Source organism: Mytilus trossulus, chromosome 5, assembly GCF_036588685.1.
Source record: "Mytilus trossulus isolate FHL-02 chromosome 5, PNRI_Mtr1.1.1.hap1, whole genome shotgun sequence".
NCBI classification, from domain to species: domain Eukaryota; kingdom Metazoa; phylum Mollusca; class Bivalvia; order Mytilida; family Mytilidae; genus Mytilus; species Mytilus trossulus.
In genome coordinates, this window is record NC_086377.1 from 16,901,461 (window position 1) to 16,914,259 (window position 12,799).

Sequence of the window (12,799 nt, forward strand, 5' to 3'; positions counted from 1 at the left end):
GGTATGCTAGCATACACACCTGAAAAATAAAATTAATAAAAAAAATGGAGGTTCAGCATACACCAGGTTGGTATGCTAGCATACACACCTGAAAAATAAATTTAAGAAATAAAATTGGAGATTCGGCATACAGCAGGTTGGTATGCTGGCATACAGACCTGGAAAAAAAAATAAGAAATAAAATTGAAGAGTATGCATACACCAGGTTGGTAGGCAGAGACGTAGACCTGAGAAATGTAATTTAAATGAGTTTCATATACACCAGATTTGCAATATGCCATATTCAAATTTTTCAAGTGTTGTATAAAAAAAAAATATTGATTTCCTCTTGTTTTCTCTTTTTTTTGCATACGTTTGTCTTATGAGCAATAATTCGACCTATTTGAGTACGAATTATGACAAATTACCGTTAGTGAGAATTTCTAATTTTAGATGAGAACGTGTTGAAAGCAGTAATATATTCCATTTTAGTGTATTTAACTTAAATGTGACGTCTTAGTAAAACAATTATTAGTTTAAAAGTCTATGGTTACATAATTTACTAATTTTTAGTCCGATGTAAGTAGATTATACACTGTTCCTGTGTACTGCAGTACTATTATTTTTCTCCGAGTGTTAGTACGTTGCGTACTACGTTTTCTGTTTAGATCGTGGGTGATTAGTTGAAGTCGCATAATTTCTTGTCCAATCAAAAATATTCTTCTATTTCCTGTTAACCAATCAAATTCAACATAACATCCGAATTTTGAAACCAACTTGTTTACATCATGGCTGCCTAGAGCACAATTTTTTAACAATATTTAGATTGTAATTTTCTTATCTACATTTGATTTGTGTGCACTGCCTTAAAAAGTAATTGCATAATCCATTTAGTGTTAAACATTCACTCAGCATAGTAATTTATGAAAAGGTATCAAATTGAAACATTGCAAACACTGAATAATATTTTGGTTCATGTCTTGACTTGCAAGTTGTTCAAACGAGTTACCAAGTGTTTAATTTTTTTTATAAAGTTTACATTTATCGGTTTTGTTATGTTATCCCAAAAAATGGATCTCCTGTAGTTGGTGATCGCAATACTGGTATACCAGTATTGTGCACAATACTGGTATAAAAATTGTGTACCAGTATTGTATTCCAGTATTGTACCAGTATTGTGTTTTTTGTTTTTTTTTGTAAATAAACAATACATAGGTAATTAATCTTTTATTAAATGTGTCACATAATGCAATTAACATATGACATGACTATTATAAGGTATTTGAATAATTAGACATATATAGGTAATTAAGCACTAATTTAATTATAAACATAATGATATTAAATACTGATATATATTATATATGATAATGTTCTTTTAGCACTAATAATAAAACAAAAGCATGATGTATAACAATTGTTAAATTCACATGTTTAAATGGTGATACACTGCAATTGTCATCAATGAAAGCTTCAAGTCTTCTGTTGTTTTTCACCAACATATTAGCCCATATATCTGAACAGTATCCAGTGTAATTAGTTGACAAGTAGAAGTGAGATAGACAATACATTATCAGTATTTAGTGCTTTTATAATGAACAACTGTTATAGTCATGATAGTGCTCTAACTTTATCATATGTATTCAATGTCGTTTATGTCATTTATTATTTATATGTCAATCATTGCTATAAGATTAATATGAATAAAATATAATTCATCCTGATTTTATCTAATTTCTTTACATAATACATGTAATATATATAACTCAAAAAGGAAATATTTCTAAATGAAAAATACACTTAAAATTATCTTGGTACATCATACACCTTAAAATATAGTCTACAATACATCTACAATACTGGTATATCAATATTGTACCAGTATTGTTGTTTTTAAAAAAAAAAATCACAATACTGGTACAAAATTTTTATACCAGTATTGTGCACAATACTGGTATACCAGTATTGCGATCACCAACTACAGGAGATCCCAAAAAATATTAAAACATGATATGTAATTGCCATATTCGTCTCCAGGTCTTTGTCTGAAAAGATAAACAATCCTCAATCTAAACAGGTTGGGAACAAACCCCCTGGATGGTGATTATACCTGTATAGAGGGATAAACCTTCTTTAGAGGGATAAAATTATCTCTCTATAGAGGGGTATTTGTGTTTGCACTGGATTTAAAGCAAATTAGGGTAGAATGGCATTTTCTAATTATATTGGCTATAATCTCTAGCAGTAGGTGCATCAACATATGCACTTTTCTAAAAATAGGGATAACCCGTTTTCTGCTAAAGTGACAAAACTTGAAATCTATTGTATACCTATCTGAACACCTGATCAACATCAAAAGGAATAGATGACCTTTAAATTTCATGTTAAATCTAACAATAGAAATTCTGTTCAGTGAGTAGAATTTACCTGATCATCACAGCTTTCAATCATGGTGAACAATAGATTTTATATTTTGTCAGATAAGCAGCAAACTGGGCATGTGCATATTAAACTAAGTACATCAATTGGTGCATCAACTGTTGCAGGTTACTGCCATAATAAGTAGAGAATGCCATTCTGCCCTGTTTTGATTTAAATCCAGTCTAAACAAAAATACCCCTCTATAGAAGGTTTATCCCTCTATTCAGGTATAATCACCATAGAGAGGGTTTATTCCCAACCTGCTTAAAAGGCCTATTGGCAAGAATTGTCCCAATGTGCAGGCTTTCTCTTTGGTGCGTTTTTCTCAGTGTATTTCTTCTCTAGTGTGCTTTAAATTTGTTTGCGCTGGTTAATATTGATTATTGGGATTGAGGAACAGCAGTAGCAAATCTGCCTGTTCTGTCAATGTAATATGCCTCTGTTTTAGTTTGGCTTTTGATCTCTGTGTTCTCCCCGTATAGTCTTGTTAGCATACATGTAGTAGCTTAATTCAGGTTTCTGATCCAGACCTTTTTGGATATTTGGTTTAACATATCTTCTCGGTCCTTCTCAAAGCAGGGACGCTCCAGAAGGAAATGGTGAGGTGGTCAGGTGCTCCACACTTGCATAACTCTATGGCGTTGGTTTGGCCTACTAGGTTCTTGTAGTAGTCGAGTTCTGTATAGCCAGTTCTTAGTTGGGTGCAGGGGTGTGGAAATTTTATGCCCGACTCGTACATATGAACAACCGGACAAGTAAAAAAATATACAAGACAAAGTTCAAATCTAACAAAAACATAAAATTAATTTCATAACAAATAAAGATGTTTAATTTATTGAACAGAAACCAATGTTCAGCAAGTAAAAACATCAATGTTTATGACGATAAATATAACAGGACCAATATTACTTGATACCGGAAATAGATTCAGATTGATTAATACAAAAATAAATAAAAATAAGTATGCAAACCTGAGTCACGTAACATTGCATTGGCTTTGTCCATTGACCCGGGATTGTCGGTTAGTTTTTATCCATCATTTACTGGAAGTGTTGTTTCTTTAAATTTTATATCGAGATTCAGATTGATAAATACTTAATAAAAAGCTGGGCAGGCAAGAAAAAAAGAGTCATAAGTCGTGTAGAAAACCTCAAATACAAATGAAGCCGAGGACACCCAGTATTTAAAAAAAACAGAAGGGAGAATTTCAGACATCGTGGATATCAGATTGCCCCTGGATATCTTTGGAAATTCAGAAAATAAATTAAGTTTTTGTCTTATTTATAGATGAAAGGTCAATATTATTTGTTGTCAAAGTGGTGAATAGAAGGGACGCTTTAAAGTCCATCAAGACAATAATAAATAATCAAGAAAAGTGTCAGTGGAGAGAAACACCATAAAATCAATAGTTTATCTATTATTTAGTTTACATTTCTTCAATCACTGTCCTTAAATTTAGTATATATGTACCTACCGGCTACAATTTTTATTCAAAAACTGCAACAAAATTGTCCTTTATATATGTCATTTCATTGGTTGGTTTGTTGTTAGGTTTCTGTCCCACTGGTGTTCACCCATTTCCTACTTTCCTAATTTTTTACACATATTTAAACAAATGGATTTCATTTGTTTGTGATGCACAACAGCAAGGTTGGCAAAAAAGTGGTCAATACTACTAGTATTGACCATGCCAGTGGTAAATACCGGTATTTACCGGGAAATACTGGCAAATACTGGGAAATACCGGCAAATACTGGTCGATTGGAATTTTGAGTGGTCATTACTATAAAAAACACTATTTACTTGGTCAATTAATTATAATTACAATTAATAATTAATTTATAAAGAAAGTGTTCAAATCATTTTTAATGCTTTCATTTCTAATTCTATAGTAAATTCAAAAAGGGATCTACATTGATAAATGTGTACATAATATACAAAAGATAAAAACTTTTTGTCCCTGCTTCAAATTTCCATTCCCATGCAGCATGAAGAAGGTTTTAATCTCACAGTTAAATAGCTATAGACAGGAAATAATTTATTGTTCAAGGGAGTCTTCATATATCAATTTTATTACTTTCAACCCATGTACTGTCAACTTTTATTGGAGGCTGTTGTTTTAGTAATTAAATTTTCACACCTAGCAATGCCAGGTGATAGGTAAAAAGACCCATGTAACTTCATTTACCTGTAGTTTTATTTACCTGTAAAATCATACATTTTGAATAAAAATATATTGATTGAAACATGTTGAAATAAAATATAAAATTTGTAAATTCTTAAGTATGCAATATCATAATTCATAAAAAAATAAATTTTAAATCAGTAAGAATAAGTGTTATAAATGAATAAAACATATCAAATTCATTAATTTTATAAGCTGACACATTATATTTGTCTTTTGATCAAGATTTTACTTCAATCAATAGTAGAAACAACCATGAAAATTCAATTGACCAGTATTTGCCAGTATTGACCACTTGGGGAGTATTGTCCGGGCGGTAAATACCACTGGTAAATACCGGGGGTGGTATTTACCGCCCAACCTTTTGCACAACAGTGCTAAGTAAGAATCATATATTAGCTAACAAGAAATACTTCAATATTTATTGGGATCACAGTGTTTTCCATTCAGCATTTAAGCCGGGTGTGCATGCCACCTTCTTTTGAAAGCCGACCACCTTTCCATTTTAGGAGGTGGTCGTCTTTTTTAAAATTCTGGATTTTTATTCGGTTCCGTACCAATAAAATTTGAATACTTATCACGCCTCACTGATTGTTTTCATTGACAAAGATGGCGTCCAATCGGCAAATTTCAATGTTTTCATATATCAATCGGGGGAAAAATAAAGGCAGATCTATGACGATGTTGATAATGAAAATACCAGACCAAATAAGTTAAATAAAATTGACAGTAATGTTGAAGTTGCGGATATTGAACAAAAATCAACCAAACAACGGAAAAGACACGCAAGTGAAGACAAATATGAGCAAGACTTCTAATGGCTTATCGTCACAGAGAAAGGATACTACTATTCTGTGTGTCACTAATACAGCCCAAAAGCAAGAAACAGGACAGAAACCTAGATCGAAAGGCCTTGCATTCGCAGGAGGAGGGATTTTTAAAAGAAAAAAAAAACAGTGAAAGAATATTTGACAATAAATATGACTTCTTCTAGTTATGTTCAACTCAATTATAAAATGTGAATATTATACTGATCTTTATTTTTGTGACCCCCACCATGCCCACGTGCACCCACAGTAAATAAAAAAAAAAAAACGGTTGGACATTTAAGAAAACACACCCGGTTGCAGATGATTTTTTTAAAACACCCACCTTACCTCATTGAAAAAAGGAAAACACTGGATCATCAGGGCAAGTAAACAAAATTCCGGACAAATAAAATTTTTGGTTTTACTTGCCCAGGGACAAGTGCTCACAACAAATATTTCCACACCCCTGGGGTGGATATACTGAAATGTTTAAAGTGGGAAAATCGTACATAATTGAGTGTTTCTTAGTTGGTAATTTTCTGTGAAGGTCACTGCCTCTATCAGATATTTCCCATCTTCTCTGCCATTTTTCTCCTGTACTTTCAGTGGTGTAGCTAGTACATTTTTACGTGTACGCCCAGACATCGGTGATGCCTAAGAAACTGCTGGTAGTGGATAAGCGGAGGCATGACTAATTACACCTGATCTACTGACTGTTACCCCTCCAATATCCAATTTATCACAAATAAATCGAAATATTTATATTTTCCCGTGTTTGGTTACAATCCGATATAAATCACAATTGATAAACATGATAAATGGTTTCATTGTGTATTGCAGTGGCATTTTCAAAAGGGACACATAATTTAAAGAATAAGCATATTTCTTACTAAATAGATTATAATGACCAAAAGATTGACAGAACATAGAAATATAGAAATGATGCATATATACCATGCCCTTTCAAAATAGGATCAAAATGTCTCCATTTCGCGACATAAATGTCAACGGATCGACCAAAAAGGCAAACCACATATCGAATCTTAGCTCATAATGAATTGCTTTAAAAGAAAAAGAAGAGGGGAAGTTAGTATAGAATTCACGGTAGATTTGGAATTTGACAGAAATAATATGATACTAATTTTTGTCACTTTTCTTCGCAATTACAAGCCATTGAAGAAAACATAAAAGGTTAATGTACTGTTAACCAATTCTTTTATTTTTATTTAGATGATTTTTTTTTTACCAAATTCAAGTATACGCCCGGGTGTTTTCACGTAAACGTAGCTACGCACATGACTTTTATATACTGCCTGTTTGACGTCCTGTAGTGATCATTATGGTGTTGTTTTCCAGTGGTTGTCCTTTTGCTTTCTATGCTGCTCTTTTTGCAAGGATAAAAAAGGATGTCAGCTTCGTCATTGCCAGCTAAAAAAATGTATATTGGCATGTCATCATGGTCATTGTGTCCATTATATAATTACATTTAGTCCTTTTTGCCTAATAAGATGCTCAATGTTTTCTTTATTTCTCTTATTTCTCTATTTAATATAGTTAACCCTTTTTTAGGGGCCTAAGACAGCTCAGACAATATATATTAAACATGTTAAAGGACATTTTAACTTTCTAGTTAGTTATAAATGAAACTCAGTAAAAACTCTACTGGTCTACATGTATGAGGAGGTTGAAATTTTGTGAAGATATGCATTGTATTGCACAAACAAACTGTCATAGATATAGGAAGATGTGGTGTGAGTGCCAATGAGACAACTCTCCATCCAAATAACAATTTAAAAATTAAACCATTATAGGTTAAAGTACGGCCTTCAACACGGAGCCTTGGCTCACACCGAACAACAAGCTATAAAGGGCCCCAAAATTACTAGTGTAAAACCATTCAAACGGGAAAACCAACGGTCTAATCTATATAAACAAAACGAGAAACGAGAAACACGTATATATTACATAAACAAACGACAACTACTGTACATCAGATTCCTGACTTAGGACAGGTGCAAACATTTGCAGCGGGATTAAACGTTTTAATGGGCCCAAACCTTCTCCCTTTTTCTGAAACAATAGCATAACATCACAACATATCATGACTGTCAGGAAAAAATATATTTTAATTAAAAAGTATATCTAAATTAACATGCATACTTGTATATATCCTACTATACTATGCAATTTTAGAAATTCATCACATCAGTAATTATATGAATTAAGCTGGGATTTCAAAAGGGCATTTTGTGAAATTATTTTATGGAAAGGGCATGTTTTGATAAAGATTAAGATATTAATCAAACATTGTCTTAAAAATAAAACTATTCATTGAATCACTGTTTATAATGTACATGATATACACGTACAACATGATTAGCCCAGATTAATCTGTACTTTTTAGACTGAAAAACTTATCAACCCCCTTTTCACACAAGTTTATAAAGCATTGCTTGTCCATTGTTGTCACAGGTTAGCTTTATACATGTGTATGTTGATTGTTCTGCAGGGTTTCCTGCTTCAGTTTATTTCTATAGTAACACTTTACACGTTTAACCTGGGAAAATCATTTTCTGTCTCTGCTGTGCATAATGGCAATACAGCAGCTGTCCTCAGTTAATTCACAATGTTAGGATACAGTGAACAGTAAAATTTGTATTAAAAAAAAAGATGACAGAGGCACCCTACCTACCCTACTACGAACACCTTATTGGCTATTTAACTTTTCCCATACGGTAATTTAAAAGACATATAAAATGATAAACATAATAATTATAAAACCAGAAGTACATGTACAATGTATGTAGACATATATTTCAGAATATCGTAAAGTCATGTAAGTAGGTAACTCAATACTAGGAAAATATAAAAACGAGTTACATTGTATCTTCCTTTATTTTTACAAAATGTTTTAAAGTATTGGGTTTTTTTTCGTATTAAAAGTGAGGGCAGGCAAAGACAAATATATAGCTTGCTTTACCATGCAGTTTTAGGACTTTATCACATTTTTAAAAAGTTCCAATTTATTTTTCAGAATTGCTTGAAAATCCAGCCAACCATGTCTAGCTTAGATTTAAGTGTGCCAGAATTGCCACCTGATTCACCTGGAAGTTCAGTATCCACAAGACTTATGGTAAATTATTCAGTACTACCAGTTTCCCTGAATTTTGAAGGAATGTCCAATATATTTAATCAAGATAATATTGTGTATATAATATGTCTTTGTAAGTCATGCATGTCTGTTATGGATCATGTATGTTTTGAAGACATAAAATGAAAGACTGGATAAATGGTGCAAATCTTGAAAATACATTAAGTATGGCCCCACCTAGTGGCAGATTGCCCTATACATCTAATCTGTACGTCTGTAACAAATGAAATCCTCTTTTTATCTATTTACTGTTATGATTTCCAAGTTTATACTTGACATATATATTAACCAAAACCAGAGGGTGTCATTATTTACATGTATGGACAACTTTCTAGGTCAAAGGTCAAGGATCAAAAACTTTGGTTTCAGTCGACAATCCCATGTACAATAGTAAAGATTGTGTCCACTATATCTTGAATTCTAACCATTTTATGATTTCAAGTTTATACTTGACATGCATATTAACCAAAAATAGAGAGTGTGTCATAATGTATGCAGGTATGCACAACTTCCTAGGTCAAGGTCAAAATTTTGGTCTCCGTTGATTTACTAGACATTGGTAATAATGAATATTTAAATGAATGACAGTGTTCATTATTAAAATTCTAAGTGTTGATTTATTATAGGATGAGTATGAGGAATTGCTGAAGTATGCCGTTGTTGTACCTAAGTATGATCAGAGTAGATTACCTAAAACACTAACAGACATAAGAGAGTCATTTCCTCAAAATAGACCGGAACCCAGACAGGAAACCATGGTTACAGTTACTAGGGAGAGACAAACAGGTAGCACAAGTAAAAGTTTGATAACATACACATCATTATGTGTGTATAGCAGATTTATTTCTTTATTGCTATGAATCTCAGTTTATGACCAAACTCAGTAAAGACCCATCATTGTTATATTTGATTGATACATTCAAAAATACCTACCCTTATCTGGATGATATTTTTTCGTTGAATAATCCAGAGTTCTCTAAATATACTTAAGAAATTTACTCAAAAGAACTTACTTTTAACTAAATCTAACATAAACAGCAGCAGTTGTCCTTTTCTAGATTTAGACATTTCAATTTCAAACGGGAAACTTCACACTAAAATTTACGACAAAAGAGACGATTTTTCATTTCCTATTGTTAATTTTCCTTTTTGCCCGTGTGTGTTCTGATGTAGTAGATTTTAATGAACGTAATCAATGCATCACTGGTAAATTGTTGTGTCAGGGATTTCGATACCATAAATTACTTAAAACTTTTACTAAATTCTTTCATAGATACAAAGATTTGATTAGTAAATTTGGTTATACCTGTAGAAAGCTTATTAAAAATGTTATTTCACATCCTAAATTTTATGGTAATATTGTACTTAAAGCGAGGAAATCACTATGTGATCCTTGTAAACTCATTGAACCTTTAAACAAACTTATAAGTAAGGGTTATCATACCAATATTGTAATTAGATCTTTGAATATAGTTCACATTGGCACTAATATTGATTTTGTCATTAGCAAATTAAAACATAACTAAATTTCATTATCTTTTGAGGCGAGGTGTATACAGACACAGACACATTAATTTTTATTTCTATAGAAGTCGCTTTTCACTATCCTACTACCTGTCGATACATTCATTTTTGGCATTGCACAAGTCATGTCTTCTTTGACTATTAATGACGTTAAAATACTAAATCCCTGGGATTTGTTTTAGTTGATTTTAGTCTCTGATGCATGATTTTTTATTATTAATTGGTTTCAGCTTTTAACTAGCTGTCAGTAACTGCGAGTACTCTCAAATCGTATTTTCTTGTTAATTCGACCTGTTGATACTGTTTATAATGCGTTTTTGTTATTTTTGATTTATATGGATCTTGTCTGTACACCAGCTTTGATTATTTGTAATATCTTCAATTTTACACTTATTCTTACTACATTTGTATAAACTTCAAGATTATAATTTTTTTTTTTTTAAAAACGTTTTTTTTCTATTGATTTAAAATATTTTCGAAGGGTTAAATATTTCTCAGTGGTGTCCTGCCATGGCTTTGTTTGAATTTGTTTGTTAGCCTTTTGGTCATGAATGTTTGTCTCTGATATTTAATTAAATGTGCATTTGTAATCAGATATCGCAGATCAAATTTATTCGTTCATTGTGTAATCATACGTTTTTTGATTGAGTTAAGTCTGCCAATTGATATTTTATCGTGTGTTTTTCTATGTTGTGATGTTATGCTATTGTTTCAGAAAAAGGGAGAAGGTTTGGATCCATTAAAACGTTTAATCCCGCTGCAAATGTTTGCACCTGTCCTAAGTCAGGAATCTGATGTACAGTAGTTGTCGTTTGTTTATGTAATATATACGTGTTTCTCATTTCTCGTTTTGTTTATATAGATTAGACCGTTGGTTTTCCTGTTTGAATGGTTTTACACTAGTAATTTTGGGGCCCTTTATAGCTTGTTGTTCGGTGTGAGCCAAGGCTCCGTGTTGAAGGCAATACTTTAACCTATAATGGTTTACTTTTTAAATTGTTATTTGGATGGAGAGTTGTCTCATTGGCACTCACAGCACATCTTCCTATATCTATATACAGTTTCAACTTTTTTATGAATTTGTCATTGTTTGTACTGGTCCAGTGTGGCAAGTTGAACATAAGCTAGAACAAAGTTTAAGCCATTTATCATTTATCTGTGTTAAATAATATATTTTAATGTTTAAAATTCATATATACAACAATGTCATGAATGTACATATGTGTATTGTTATGAGTTTACTTTTCTACATTGGCTAGAGGTATAGGGGGAGGGTTGAGATCTCATAAACATCTTTAACCCCGCCACATTTTTGCCCCTGTCCCAAGTCAGGAGCCTCTGGTCTTTAATAGTCTTGTATTATTTTGATTTTTATGTTCTTGTGTACAATTTGAAAATAATATGACGTTCATTATCACTGAACTAGAATATATTTGTTTAGAAGCCAGCTGACGGATGTCTCCGGGTGCGGGTATTTCTCGCTACATTGAAGACCTGCTGGTGACCTTCTGCTGTTGTTTTTAGCTCACCTGGCCCGAAGGGCCAAGTGAGCTTTTCTCATCACTTGGCGTCCGTCGTCCGTCGTCGTCGTCCGTCGTCCGTCGTCGTCCGTCGTCGTTAACTTTTACAAAAATCTTCTCCTCTGAAACTACTGGGCCAAATCAAACCAAACTTGGCCACAATCATCATTGGGGTATCTAGTTTAAAAAATGTGTGGCGTGACCCGGTCATCCAACCAAGATGGCCGCCACGGCTAAAAATAGAACATAGGGGTAAAATGCAGTTTTTGGCTTATAACTCAAAAACCAAAGCATTTAGAGGAAATCTGACTTGGGGTAAAAATGTTTATCAGGTCAAGATCTATCTGCCCTGAAATTTTCAGATGAATCGGTTAACCTGTTGTTGGGTTGCTGCCCCTGAATTGGTAATTTTGAGGAAATTTTGCTGTTTTTGGTTATTATCTTGAATATTATTATAGATAGAGATAAACTGTAAACAGTAATAATGTTCAGCAAAGTTAGATTTACAAATAAGTCAACATGACCCAAATGGTCAGTTGACCCCTTTAGGAGTTATTGCCCTTTATAGTCAATTTTTAACCATTATTCATAAATCTAAGTAATCTTTTACAAAAATCTTCTCCTCTGAAACTACTGAGCCAAATTAATCCAAACTTGGCCACAATCATCTTTGGGGTATCTAGTTTAAAAAATGTGTGGCGTGACCTGGTCAACCAACCAAGATGGCCGCCACGGCTAAAAATAGAACATAGGGGTAAAATGCAGTTTTTGGCTTATAACTCAAAAACCAAAGCATTTTGAGGAAATTTGACATGGCATAAAAATGTTTATCAGGTCAATATCTATCTGCCTTGAAATTTTCAGATGAATTGGACAATCGGTTGTTGGCTTGCTGCCCTCCAATTGGTAATTTTTAAAGAAATTTTGCCGTTTTTGGTTATTATCTTGAATACTATTATAGATAGAGATAAACTGTAAACAGCAATAATGTTCAGCAAAGTAAGATCTACAAATAAGTCAACATGACCTAAATGGTCAATTGACCCCTTAAGGAGTTATTGCCCTTTATAGTCAATTTTTAACAATTTTCATTAATTCGGTAAATTTATGTAAATTTTTACCAAATATTTTTCTCTGTTACTAATGGGCAAGGTTCATTATAGATATAATTGTAAGAAGCAAGAACGTTCAGTAAAGTAAGAACTTCAAA

General features: G+C 32.5%; 1 protein-coding gene across 1 annotated transcript in view; it reads left to right on the plus strand.

The window, feature by feature from the left end:
- The first annotated feature begins 717 nt into the window (after positions 1–717).
- LOC134718601 (centrosomal protein POC5-like) overlaps positions 718–12,799 on the plus strand; it is a 39,324-nt gene continuing 27,242 nt past the window's right edge. Inside the window, exons 1-3 of the mRNA XM_063581230.1 lie at positions 718–852; positions 8,429–8,527; positions 9,172–9,331. Of these exons, the coding sequence (XP_063437300.1) occupies positions 8,453–8,527; positions 9,172–9,331 (235 nt within the window). The 5' untranslated portion in view covers positions 718–852; positions 8,429–8,452. The remainder of the gene's footprint in view (positions 853–8,428; positions 8,528–9,171; positions 9,332–12,799) is intronic.